The sequence below is a fragment of the Lissotriton helveticus genome, chromosome 3_1 (genome assembly GCF_964261635.1).
Source record: "Lissotriton helveticus chromosome 3_1, aLisHel1.1, whole genome shotgun sequence".
NCBI lineage: Eukaryota > Metazoa > Chordata > Amphibia > Caudata > Salamandridae > Lissotriton > Lissotriton helveticus.
The window spans coordinates 131,879,169-131,893,231 of record NC_136061.1 but is presented as its reverse complement, the minus strand read 5'-3'; the positions used below and the strand labels follow the sequence as shown (position 1 = coordinate 131,893,231).

The window sequence follows — 14,063 nt, the reverse complement described above, 5'->3', positions numbered from 1 at the left end:
TTTGCAAGAATATAATTTTGAAATAAAGTATATTCCTGGTATACACCTAAAGTTGTTTCCGAAGATGAAGATTTGGCGATCCTGATGAGTGGGTCTGTGTAGTTGATCAGGAAACTATTTCGGAGAAAAAATGGCGTGATGAAATGTCCCAAGACATTTTTCTAAAAGAAGTTTTGAATCTTATGGAAAAGGAATGGATTAGTAATAAAGAGGGATCTGATTCTACTAAAAATTATTGGCCATTGCGAAATGAGTTATCTGTAGATAAGGGATTACTTTTTCGTGGAATGAAATTGATTCTTCCGGATAGTCTTAGAAAAGAACTCATTGATTGGGTACATTCCTCCTATGCTGGTCTTACCAAATGTAAGAAAAGATTGCGTGGGTCATATTTGTGGCCATGTATGGATAGAGAGATTGAACGTACGGTACGTGATTATATACCATGCACTTTGAGTGATAAAACAAAGTGTGCATTTGTGCAACCAATGGTGTTAAGAAGACGCCCTTCAAATCTGTGGCAAGACATTTCTTTAGATATTCTGGGTCCAGTGCATGGTAATGGCTCTCAAACTTTTGTATTAGTCATAATTGATATGTTTTCACGATGGCTTGTAGTTTTCCTCTAGTCAAACATTGATTCAAGTCACATAATTCGGTGTTTAAGAAGTCTGTTTTCAAAAGAGGGCATTCCAGAATCGATTTTGACAAATAATGGGGTTCAATTAGTTTCTGAACAAATGAGAAAATTCTTTTCATCTAAAGGCATTATAAATAAAACATGTTCTCTATCATTCCGAGGCTAATGGGATGGTGGAGAGATTTAACAAAGTGCTTAAAGAAACCATTGCTTTGGCAAGGTCACAATCTTTGGATTGGAAGCGTGAAGTGTTGAAGATGATTGAGGAATATAGATTGTCTCCTCATTCTACTACTGGAAAAACACCTTTTGTATTGTTTCCAGGTAGACTTCCTAATACGAATGTAGAACCTGCATGGGTTAATAGATATGAATTGGATAAAGGTAAAGAAAGAATCTGTGATAATGAGGTTGTACAGAAGAGAGATGAAGAAAAGTCTGAACAAAGGAAAATGATTACGATTCTAAGAAATGAGTAAAAACAACAAAAGTGATCGTGGGTGACATAGCCCTGATTAAGCGTCCAGGTTTGATGGGTAAGTCTGTTTCGAAATTCATGACACCTATTAAACTAATTAAGGTATTTAACAAGGCCGTAAAGACGGAAGATCATCATATATGGAACCTAAATAGAGTAGTTGTTGTAAAGGGAAAACGTAATGGTAATTCAAATGGAATCTCAGATAACATTCCATCGAAAGGTGAAGAGAGGATTAAAGGTCGCAGTTCATTGAGGGTGTGTAAACCGCCATCATATCTGGCTGATTACGTATAGGATTTCCAATGTAATTATTTTGTATGTATAATATGTTTTATTTCTTTTGTTGGTGATGATCTGCATTTCTTTCATTACATTGGTATTTGTAGAATTACAATAGGTCACTATTAGAATATTAGAATGGTATATGTGTCTTGCACTTAGGTCAGAGCGTTCTAGAGAAGCTTTGCAAATAAACTAAGGCAGTTATTGTTGATGCCTGCTTGCTAATGGATGGGATTCTCAATAAGGAATAAACTGAAGAACATTCAGCATGACTGTGTCCTGATTTTATTATCAAGAACACTTCACAGGGTTGTCTAAATTATATGGCAAGGAAAGTAAAGTATGAGGTATTATGCAGGGGAGCTAAATACAACTTGCTCAGTATGAACATGTCACTAATGTAAACAGTTTAGGGCCATGTTGTGTTGACATATCTAAACCAGACAATAAGGGGTTTCCAACTTGCAGAGGAGGCAAAGAACACGTTTGGCAACGGAGTGTGATTTTAAGAAAACAAATGCTGTATTTACTGGCACGTGGTACTCTTCCGGATTGGATGTCCCAAACACATCTTCAATCTCAAGCCCCGAAAGTCAGCTTTTGTTTTATTTACAGGTGACCCTAGGACCCTTTAGCCTAAAACTTGACTATTTTCCCTCTTGGCTATTTCTATCAAAACGCGCTGACACTGGGTTTCATGTTGGACTCCAAACTGCATCTTGACTTTCATATACGTACACAGTAAAAAGAGCACAATTCCAGCTATAAAGCATATGACTGCTTATTACTTCAGCAAAACTGTAAAAGAACTGATATCAGGTATCCACTGCTATAACCATATCAAGTCAAATAGGCTTAAAATTGCAAACAGTGGTGGTGGCATGGTGGGAGAGTATTTGTATAATCTGCTAAGTAAATAGTAAGTTAAATTAGAAGTCTTCGTACCAGCGAGAGAGCTTTGAGCCACAACGTAACTGCGAAGGGTGATGTCAGAAGCACCGCCAGACTCCAGAGGGATGGGGTGGGTGTGAAAGTGCCTCAGCATGTCGAAGATGGTCTGGAACCAGAGGTGCTGCACATGGCACTGGCCGTTTTCATTCAGAGACAATCGCAGGTGCTGCAACAAAAGATGTGAAGAGCACAATTAATGACATTTAATTTTAAAAAAATGAAGACCAGAGAAAACAGCATGAAAGAAGAAATAGAGAGTGCAAGTATATGCAGAGATGACTCTTGACTGGAGTGTCTGCGAACTGGCCTTAATAAGTGAATATATTGGTCTTGAGACATTAAGAGGTGGATGTGAAGGGGAGTCGAACAGCACATTTTCATGGAAACAAAATATTGCAAACCCTCGCCACAGCTAAAAATCATCAACTTCTGTCACCCACTGCCTGCATGATAGTCGTGATTTTTTGCTACTTATGAAATGAGGCAGATTGAATGGGTAACAAGAAGTGAACGTTTCTTTAAGCTTGTGGCAATATACAGATCCATCTAACAGAAAATCTCCTCTTTTCTTGAAATAACGTCATGGCTTGCTTTAACTTATTCCACTGCTGAATTGATCTGCGGCTACTACAGGACGGTAGACTGTTATGCATGTTAAAAGATGGCTATTTGCTGTATGCCCGGAGAGGGATCCTGGACTGGGTGAGGAAAAACTTGCAGAACCCACAGGGTGACAGAGGAGCTTTTACATTACACACCAAGAGTCGAAAGAATGGGTAAGTACTTCATGCATCACCTTCACATGTGCAAGCTACTAGTCTGGTTAGGGTTTGCGCTATGAGCCGACGAGGGCTCACCCAAGAGGTCTCATCGGCCTTTGGGAGACTTCAGAAGTTTTCAGGAGATTTAGAGGTGATTGGGATGTGAACCATTGCTCAAATGTTTGGCCTCCTTTGGCCTAGCCTGAATACACGAACTATGGGCCTTTAAAGACTGAAGTTTCTGCTCAGGTTGTCAACCTTGATAACTCTTTCACTTCTTAACTTTTTTTTTTTTTTTTAACAGGTTTTATTGGCATTTCACTTACGTACATTGTCATTGCCGTGTTTTCTTCACTTATACCTCACTTATGAGGCTTATTTGTACATCAGTAGCCGCTCTGTCTGCTTTAAAAAACTGCATGGCTTCTTTCTGCTCATGTCACCAACGTCCATATAATCGGGCATCCTTCTAATTAAACAGCGAGAGAATGGTTTCTTCTAATAAGCTTGTATTCTAACATAAACCGATTAAAAAGCACTATGAGCAGAACAATGGCAAAAGAACGGTGTTTAAACTGCACCATTTGCTAGCAATTTAGAAAAGCTTCCTTTGTGGAAGCATGCTTTAAGTGCCTGCACGTTGAGAGCAATTCAATTGGCCCAGTGCATTTTTGAATGCACCATTTGCCACCTATTGTTCTTGATAGTCCACATCCCACTCAGTCTTCTGGGACAATATTTAATTATACCTACATTGTGATATTCATTCTGCTAAAATTCATCGATGGAGAACTCTTGATTCCCACCAAAGGATATTAAATTTGGACAAATGTTATGGGCCAAGTGTGCTTTAAAATGCACCAATGGACACATATTGTCCGAAGAAATAATCCCAAAATAATGCAGCATACAACAATAGTGAAGGGAGCCACCAACAAGATATTTTGAACCAGATCCTGAAGATGACTTCCCCTCCATTGTGTGAAATGTTGACCCTTCCCTTGAAGTTTGAATGTATTTGGGCCCCTGGCCCCTCCCAGTACTCAACACACTTATACTGGTAAACACTGTCAGTCAAGGCAACAAACAGAATTTTCTCTTGCACTTCAATTATAGGTCATTCTTTACCCTGCCCAATGTTACTTACATGTTTCATCACTCTTGGGAGAATGAAAGGCTTTGTCTGCACTGCTCGGTACCTTTTGTGACTGTTCAGTGCAATGAGTTTACATAAACAAAAGGAATGTGTTATCTTAATATCAAGCAATTGTCAGAAGAAAACTATTTGCCAAAATAGCTAACGGATTCTCATCAGATAACCACTTAAGAGTCGTCCCGTATACCCTTGAGAGATATGAAGAACATAGCGTCTGTCCAGACACGATTACCTCTGTTCTCTTTTCCAGGTGTGGGAACAAAACACCGTACTCCTATTTCCGCACGTAAAAAGAAGTTGTCTGAGAAGAAGTATAACGAAAATGCTACACAGACAATCATGTTTACAAATGTGCGCACAGCACCATTGTATGTCCCAGAGACCAAGGCGAGGAACATTCTTTTACGGAGAGCGAGCATTAGCCACGGCTAATGGCACTTAGTGAGGGTAGCGTATTACAGCGCACAGTGTGCCGACAGCTTCTTATGGAGCGTGCGTCTGGGACATTGCTGATTGTACGGCTGCACAGAGGGAAGAGAATACCTCTTCTAAAAGAAGAGAATCCTGGCTGTTCCTGTATCTTCCTCACACTGCATCAAAGCGACTCGTGTTTAACTTGTGTCTTTTTATTCGAACCAGACTTCCCATGTGTGGGTTTCTATTTAGCGTACCGAGGAATCACCCTTAACGAGGGCCATCATTACTGATTGCGATAAAGCTCCGGCCACTCCTTGGCTGGCGTAAGTACAAGAGTCATCCGATTGGCCTGGACTCTCATGCATTCTCCCACAGACTTATGTGCTGATATTGATAAACAATGTTTCTATGCTGTTGCTAGCCCAACTACATGACAGAAGGATTAGGGCTGAATCCTCGGAAGTAACCACTGCTGAATATTTGATACAGTGTTAAATCAGACAGTTACTTGTGGAAACCAAGGCGGAATTGGGAACACTCTTATTTCGGTTCAAAGCGGATGCGGTAAAGTATCGGCTCTGTTTTCCCACAGGGCACAGGCCGAACAAGAGCCGCCCGTGCAATAGTGTTGCCTAAGAGTCAATGGTCCATTTTCTTTTCTTTTGACATTTCTATAGATTATACACTAAAGGTTTTGTGGTACCACTCATGAGACTACATAATTTAAGGCTTAGTTCAGCAAAACTTTATTCGATCTAATTAAAGGTTGATCATAAAAGTATACAAATGTAAGAACAAGACAGTTCATAACATCCATTAATACAAAAGAGTTCAACAAGGAGAAGATAACCTAATTAAAAAGAATACACGATTTATAAAAAGGAGAACAACAATAAGTTAGTCTACATTGTTAAACATTCAGATTAGCAATAAAACCCTCAAAAAGAGGTTAGTTTGGGACTGGTAGAATTCTAATTTACAGAAGGGATCTTTTACGTAGGCAAGCCAACAAAAAAGGATGCAGACATGGGAATCAGAAAATTCTTCAGACAAAATAAAGCAATTCAACATTGACTAAAACCATGCTGCCGTAGGAGAGGTTTAATGTATCTCGAACTCTGGTCCTTGCAATATTTTCAGAAAAAAAAAGAAATGAAGGTCAGTTTGTATTGACAAATTATCACAGGGACACTGATCCAGATCACTAAAAGAGAATTTTTTGATGGAAAACCCAACATCAAGGGTATAAAATTAGTGTGAAATCTTATTAAGATAAATCTATGCTGCAAGTAGTTTACGCCCTCCAAATACGAACATTTGTATTCATTTTATGGGGGTGGGGAGTCTGCTGATAAAGTTTTGCTACTGTTTTTACCCGGTGTTTCTCCTTCCTTGCATAGTCAGCCTTAGCCAAAAATAGGGCTTTAAGTTTCTTTTTAAGGTGGATTTTCTCTATATCGAGTGCCACAACATAATCGGTGCAAGTCTTAGTATGCAAGTCCCAATTCCAAATGACACACATAGTTAGAGAACGAAGTGGGAAGAGAGGCGACCCTTTTTAACCCTTTCTATGCTGATGACGGAACCGCTCCGTCATCAGCTGTGGTGGCGCTGTGCTGATGACGGAGCGGTTCTGTCATGGCCCGCCCGACGCGGCTCTGATTTCGTGCCTGCGCGGCGCGTTCTATTGAGCGGGCGGGGCCATGACGGAACCGCTCCGTCATGAGCACAGCGCAACCGCGGCTGGTGACGGAGCGGCCGCCCCGCCCCCTTAGCGCTGCGATGCGGTTAAAAAGCCATCCTCTATCTTCTGCAAGTGGACGACTGACGCTATACCCCACAGCCCTGCTCCATATGTAGCTAATGAAATTGTTTTAGCGTTCTAAATTTTCTTTACCGTCCCTATGGGTTTAGAACCTAGCTTTTTGCAAAAACTAGCAATTGCAACCAAAGTTCTTTCCATTGATAAAGCCCTACACTTTACCATTTGCGCCTAAGTCAGCTTGTTGTCAAATAAAACGCCCAAATATGAGAAGGTCTCCACTATATCTAATCGTCTTGTCCCTATATAGAAAGATGGTGACCTATTCTTAGGAAGGGAACCTGACACCATGACAAAAGATTTCCTCTCATTAACCTTTAGGTCCAATGATGACATATAACCCACATATGCGTTTTTTTTACGTGTTGGTCCGCGACTCCCGTCCTGGCTATTAGGACTGCGTCATTCATCCGCATTTGCTAGAATTGGTAGAGACGCTGGGGGAACGGTTGGGATGTCTGCCGTGGATCCTGTTAACGCGGCTTCCACCCCATTTGTGTATAAAGAGAACAAGAAAGGAGCTAGTACACAGCCTTGCACAACTCCTCTCAAAATTTTAAAGGATCTCATACACTCCCCCTTCCCTCCATGTCGGACACTTGCAGTCGCCGGAGGGTACATTTCACGGATAATATTGATCAGGTGGGGGTCTATACCCAACTCCAGCATTATACTCCATAGCTTTACATGGCTTACACAGTCAAAGCCTGCTGACCAATCCATGAAAGCCATGCAGATGAGGTCTCCTTTGGCTACTGTATACTTTTCTATGATCATGCTAAGATTTAGGCATTGATCGATCGTGCCTCGGCCCATATCGAGTTGGCATTAAAACATTTTTTTCCCCCTCGCCCAATTTTCCAACCTGTTCAACAGAACACGGCCTAACAATTTTCCAGTACAGCCTAGAAGGGAGATAGGACGGTAATTCTGTGGGTTAGATTTGTCACCTTTCTTAAGTATCTGAACTATAATACTAGTTTTCCATGAAGGAGGAGGGCCCTTCTTAACAATTTAATTAAATATATTATTTAGCAATGGGGCTCCTAGCTCTTGGTGTTCCACAATAAAAAAGTAAATTGGGACCCCTACACCTAAGTAGTGCTGTTCTCACCTCCTCCAAATTGAAGACCAGACACTCACTCAAGAGTACCACGGAGTCAAAAGGGTCATCTCTTAACCTGCTACTACTCCCAAAAATGCATTTGAAATGCAGCACCCAAGCATCCTCATCTACATGGCTATCCAGGGTCTTAACTGGACCGGTCTTAAAATAAGGAGCATTCACAACGTTCCAAAAACCCCTCCAATTGTTGGAAGATGCCCCCATAGCTAAATCTTCCCATGCCTAGTATTTCATGTCCAATTCCATATTCTTCCTCAATTTCTTGTATGTCAGACGTAAGTCTTTTATCAACATGAGGTCTCTGGGGGATGCCTTAAGGGCCTTATGGAGATCTTTTAGGGCCTGGGTGCAAGCCTCATAGAACCATCCTGCTATCTGTCTTTCCCCAGTCCCAGGCCTAGTTAAGGATAATTTAATTTCCTTAAGTAGTTCTAACAAGTTGGGAATTAAGGAGTCAGACTCTGTGTTCAAGTCTAAGCATTTCATAATCCGATCTAATTTATTGGTTAAAACCTGCAGTATGATTTGATTCTTGTCTATTCTATCCCATTTCAACTAGAAAACCATTCTGCCTAGCTAGAAGCGGTTTAGGAACCTTTTCTGTCTACCTTGGGTGGGGCGGGGACAGACTCTTACACCAGTAACCACATACAGGAGTATCGCGTGGCCACTGAAGTTGAAAAGTTTGTGGTGGTATGAATAATATTGTCATGAAAGTGAGCAGAGGCAATTATTAAATCGACTGTAGGGGTTATCTAAAGTGCCTCCAATCAGATCTCTTATTGCATATTTCTAAATTCCAAGTAATTAAAAGCCTGTGTAAGCCATTTCCATGCTCATTGCGCATAAAATGCACCAATGGCTCCCCCTGCGTGTGTTCTACCCCGCACACCATTTCTGATAGATGGGAGCATATTTGGGCACTAAAGTCCCCTACCCAAAATGTCCTTGACCAGAAGAGCCCCTATACATTTAATGAGTTCTCTCTCCAAGGACTCTACTGTTAACCCCATACTACCCCCAAAGTGGTTATTATAATATTTCACCAATAACCATACTTGAAGAGTGTAGTAAGTAAGAACCCCACCAGGAGCATCCAGCATGATGCTCAGCCCAATGTCAACTGAAGACCACAGCCCACAGAATCCCAACATTCCCTTGCGCATCATAGCTGCAGCATTCTACAAGCTGGACTAGTAGTGGAGAAAGCATGTATAACATATAAACAAGATGCAAGAATACTACAAAGAGATTCTGTTTTGAGAGCTAAAAGGCGGAGGTTATATTGAAGAGGGAATAGGTGACCCTGCTCGAACTAGCAATATAGATACATCGGCCACTCTGGAAAGAACAGGCTCTGAGAAGCCCATCCTGAATTTAGCCACATGGAATGTATCGGGTATTGCTACTAAATAAAGTTTACCTGAGTGGGCTTCAATTTGGCAGGATAGAGATATCATCTGCTTCCAGGAGACATGGGCAGTAGATTCCATCTTATTTAATGGTTACCGATCAATTCAAACTGACGCTGTGCCATCCCCATTTGGCAGAGCAAAAGGTGGCTTGCTCACCTTAATCTCTAAAACGTTACATTTTAAGATTAAGTCCGAGTACGCATCTTCCAATAATTTAAGGCATTGTGTTCCAGCTTATCACTTTAAGCGACTTTCAGATGAAGAGATATATATAGCTGTCAGCTGCTTTAGGAGCCTCGCTGCGCAGAACTGTGGCCCAGCTGGAGCCTCGCTGCGCAGAATGGTGGCACAGCTGGAGCCTCGCTGCGCAGAATGGTGGCACAGCTGGAGCCTAGCTGTGCAGAACCGTGGCCCAGCTGGTGCCTCGCTGTGCAGAACCGTGGCCCAGCTGGTGCCTCGCTGCAAAGAACCGTGGCCCAGCTAGAGCCTCGCTGCAAAGAACTGTGGCCCAGCTAGAGCCTCGCTGCAAAGAACTGTGGCCCAGCTAGAGCCTCGCTGCGCAGAACCGTGGCCCAGCTAGAGCCTCGCTGCGCAGAACCGTGGCCCAGCTGCGCAGAACCGTGGCCCAGCTAGAGCCTCGCTGCGCAGAACCGTGGCCCAGCTAGAGCCTCACTGCGCAGAACCCTGGCCCAGCTGGTGCTTCGCTGCGCAGAACCGTGGCCCAGCTGGTGCCTCGATGCGCAGAACCGTGGCCCAGCTGGTGCCTCGCTGCGCAGAACCGTGGCCCAGCTGGACCCTCGCTGCGCAGAACCGTGGCCCAGCTGGAGCCTCGCTGCGCAGAACCGTGGCAGAGCTGGAGCCTCGCTGCGCAGAACCGTGGCCCAGCTGGAGCCTCGCTGCGCAGAACCGTGGCCCAGCTGGAGCCTCGCTGTGCAGAACCGTGGAAGAGCTGGAGCATACCATGCGGACCAGTGGATGCCTCCAGGGAGCAGGCTATATGCAGTACACCCAGGAGCGAATGTGGTGTGTAGAGGCACGATACCAGTTCAACGCAGAGGTAAACAAATGAGCAGCCACTGCAAGCACAAGTTAAGTAAAAAGGGGGAATGTAGTCCAGTTGGGAAGGGGGCAAGGGGGACTAAAAGAATGAGGCAGTTACATAGTACCAGCGTAGCCAGGGGCAGCTAGATGCTGTGTGGTGTGCGTGCACACAAAACATGGGGGTAATCACAGACCAACCAGTAAATCTATATTGAATTTAATTGAATTGAAGGGGGTCTTATGTGCAAACTTAGCCCAATGGGCGTCAAGGCGCCTAATTCCAAATGACGACATGTGCAAGGCGAAGATCCTGTCAAATTAGTTAAATGAATTTTTTTTCTAAAATGATAGCAAATGGTGCAGTTTTAACATAATTGTTTGCCATATTTGCGTTAATGTTGCGTTTGTCAGCATACAACAGGTTGATGTTCGAATACAACCTTATTCGAATAAACAACCCTCTTGCTAATAATTAGAAGGATGTCTCATGTCCAAGTACAGTAACTCACAAAATGGTGAAGCTGCAGCAAACAGTAATCGTGACTGCCAGTTCCCATCATGTAGTCATTGTTTTTGATACACTTTGCCAGTGCCACAGCCTGAAATGCAACTCTGGTTTGGAAAGATTTTGGTGCTAACAGTGCAGGAGGCACAGAAACGAAGAACAAAGTGTCATTGTTAAATGTGCCTCTTACCACACAAATTAGAGTTAACCCGGTTACCAACTGGTAACCCCTTTTTTTAGATCTTTATTTATTGCCAGTAGAATGAACCCAACATTTTGACCAGGTACAGTTCACAATGAAGGGGACACAATTAAAACCACCTTAACACAAGAAAAGGGGGGCCGCTCGCCCCCCCCGCACGTATGGCGGGGCACCGGACCTCCGACTTGACGCGGTGGGCGCACCCCACCACCGATTGGTGCTGGCTCCCACGATGACCCAGAAGCAATCGGATTGCTTCTGGGTCAAAGGAGGGTAGCTAGGGGGGACGGACCAGTGAGAACTGACCTGCCCCCATTAAGGCTTAAAAGGCCGAGAGAGCGCGGGAGGCGCCCTCTTGTCCCCACGCTCTCCAGGCCTGCACCGTGCCCCCAAGGGGCTGAATAATCTTTCTTTCTTTTCTTACCGGTCGGGAACTTTATTCTCTTACAGAGCCGCCATCTGAACTCCGCGTCACGCCGATTGCCGCGTGGGAAGCATCGGCACATCTCGACCACGCTAAGAGACAGTATCTCCGGGGGGGTAGTATCTACGAGCACGTAGCGAGGCGGAAGGCGAAGCACGCAGGCGCTGGGAAGGTGCTCTCGTTGGCCCATTTGTTTTCGCCAGCAATACGGTGAAGTTTGGCGGGACCTTTTGGGGAATTGTAGTGTGCTGCATTTACGGGCGGAACGAGGGAGCGGTCCCGATTAAGATTTGTTGTTTGCAAAGACCCTGGACTGGCAAAATTGATAGCGCAGTGTTTTTAAGACCACGTGTACCATTGTAGGCTACCAGTTTTATAAGCAGGAGAATCTGGGCAGTGGCACAACTTATGACTGCGTGTTAAATGCGAGGCAGGGTCGGGCCTGGTTGGTATGTGGACGGGGGACCGCATGGGACTAGGGGGCTGCCCACTTCTGACAATCCTGAGTTTACTCTACGTTTAACACAGTGCTTTTGTTTTTTAATATTGAGGGTACGTGCTATACAGACAGGGTTTCTGGCCGAGGGAAATACTGCCTTCAGTAGAAAGGCTTGTTTTCGACCTCATGGTTACAGGTGCAAACCCCAGTGGGTCCATTTAAGGTAAAAGGGATTGGTTAATAAGAACAGGGTGTGGTGGTGATATTGTAATTTTACGCTGGCGTTGTTGCATTGTGGTTCCATGAAAAGGGGGATGGGACTCAGCTATAAAGTGGCAATTTTCTTTCAAGAGTGACAGTACTGTATGCTAACTTGCCTTTCATCGTAGGCCATCATACAGGGGTACGGAGGGCACTGCGGATTGAGTTGACGGAGAGTGGCGCGGTGGACAACGCTATCCGAGGACACAGGCAGGCCTGCATTTCACAGCTTCTGTTGGGCCTTCGGGCTAGAGTGCGCTCGCCCAACACCCAGGCTATCTGGTGTGTCGCGGTCACAGTTGCGTGGTGCTTACGCCAGCCTGTGTGCCTCCAACTTTGATACAGGTACAGGAGCACATCATGCTCACAAGTGTGGCAGAAGTGTAGGTTGTTTACCTGTCGCTAGGAAAAGGGGAATGTCTAGTGGGCGTGGCGCTAAGCATTCCTGCATGGAGCTTATGCTGCAGGGCATGATGCGCAAGATGACAGCTATGGACAGGAGACTGGGGAAAGTGGACCAGTTGGGTAAGAATGTGGCGGAGCTCAGACAGAGGTTTGATGATCAGGCGGGGCCATCTGGGAGACCCAAGCGAGTAATAGTGCCCCCGCAGCCCAGGGGGGAATTGGATGCTTTGCCTAAACGGGTTAGGGCCAAGAGGGGTAGTGGTCGAGTCCCCAAGCCACAAGTAGTAGGGGGGTCACCTGGGATGGTCCCTGAGGGAGTGCTTACACCGACGGTGGCACCCATTCCTACTCCACTAACCCCGACACGTTTACCGGTGACACCGGCTCCGGCCACACCGGCGCCAGCCCCAAACATAGCGCCCTTGGTGGTCCCAGCGGTAATTCCAATGGTACCAGTGTTGAACCCGGCACCTACCCCGGTACGCGCCATGGGATCCCCCACCCCAGGTATTGCACCTCCTGGGGTTGGTCAGGTGCCCCCTGAGCTGGCAGCACAGATAGCGGCAGTACCCCCCTGGTAGGGGATTGGGGGGGATGTTACCTTCCTCGGTGGGCGCCAAGGAGGCCGGGGAAGACCCCTCCCCAGAGGCACAGAAAATAGTAGCAAAGATCATGAGTGCCAGGGGTGGCGGGGGGTGCCAAGCGCGCCTATTTCTCCTCAAGCAACATGTTCGGGCAGCGACGCTGGAAAAGACAAGATTGTTGTACCAATGGGAGTCGCTGAAAGTGGTAAGGAGGTGGCATTGCCGGTACTAGGAGAAGGTACAATACCCTCCAGGAGGGAAAATCTGGCCCAGCATGTTACACAAGGAGTGAAGGAGCTGATTTGGGCCGGAAAATATGTCAATATGTTTTCCTTGCTAGTTGATAACAGGGAAATGGAGTATGCTAAGACGCAGAAGGACTGGATGTTGCCTAGCGAATGGCGGGGCCAAATGGCAAGATTCAGGGTAGAAGAGACACTGATTAATTGGATCAGAGCCTTTTCTGTGTTTGTGGCGATCACGGCCGAGCGTTCCCCAAATTTGCAGGCAGAGATGGCATGTTACCAGAGTAGAATTACAACTTTCAGTGACAAATATGGAGGGGATGGGTGGAAGGAGTATGACATGACCTTCAGGAAAGCAAAAGAGTTTGACCAAACACTATCCTGGGATAGGGTCGATTCTATTTCATGGTATGGCCAGTTTACGGCCGGGCAACCAGGGAGTGCGCGCCCAAGCTGGAACAAAGGCTATCCCTCCAAACCCCAGCAGCCCTTTCGGCCAGCACAAGGGGGTGACACGGCTGGGAAGGCGAGGGGCAGTGGAGAGCGAAAAGGGGTGTGCTGGGATTTTAACAAACGTGGATGCACCAGGGCAGCAGGCACTTGTAAGTTCAAGCACGCATGCTCCATATGTGGCCACCCTTCCCACCCAGAAACAACATGCCGCTCAAAAGGTAACGCCTCCAGAAACAGTGGAAGAAAAAAGCAGGATGAGGGGGGAGGGGGGGGGGGGAGGAGGCCGGCGGGTCGCTCATTCACCCATTGACGTTCTGCCTATGACTCCTTGGCTGAACAGGTATCCAGACCATGGATGCTGCAGGAAGGTTTCTCATAGGGCTTTAGGATCCCAGCGGTGGGATATACCGGGACACCAGACTGTAGGAATCAACTGTCAGTTAGGCACAACCC

At 45.5% G+C, this 14,063-nt stretch overlaps 1 protein-coding gene across 4 annotated transcripts in view; it reads right to left on the bottom strand.

The window, feature by feature from the left end:
* SH2B2 (SH2B adaptor protein 2) overlaps positions 1-14,063 on the bottom strand; it is a 487,294-nt gene that overhangs the window by 21,418 nt on the left and 451,813 nt on the right. For all 4 annotated transcript variants that reach the window (XM_078679381.1, XM_078679382.1, XM_078679383.1 and 1 more), the window contains one exon: positions 2,349-2,520. In XM_078679381.1, coding sequence (XP_078535507.1) covers positions 2,349-2,520 — 172 coding nt within the window. The remainder of the gene's footprint in view (positions 1-2,348; positions 2,521-14,063) is intronic.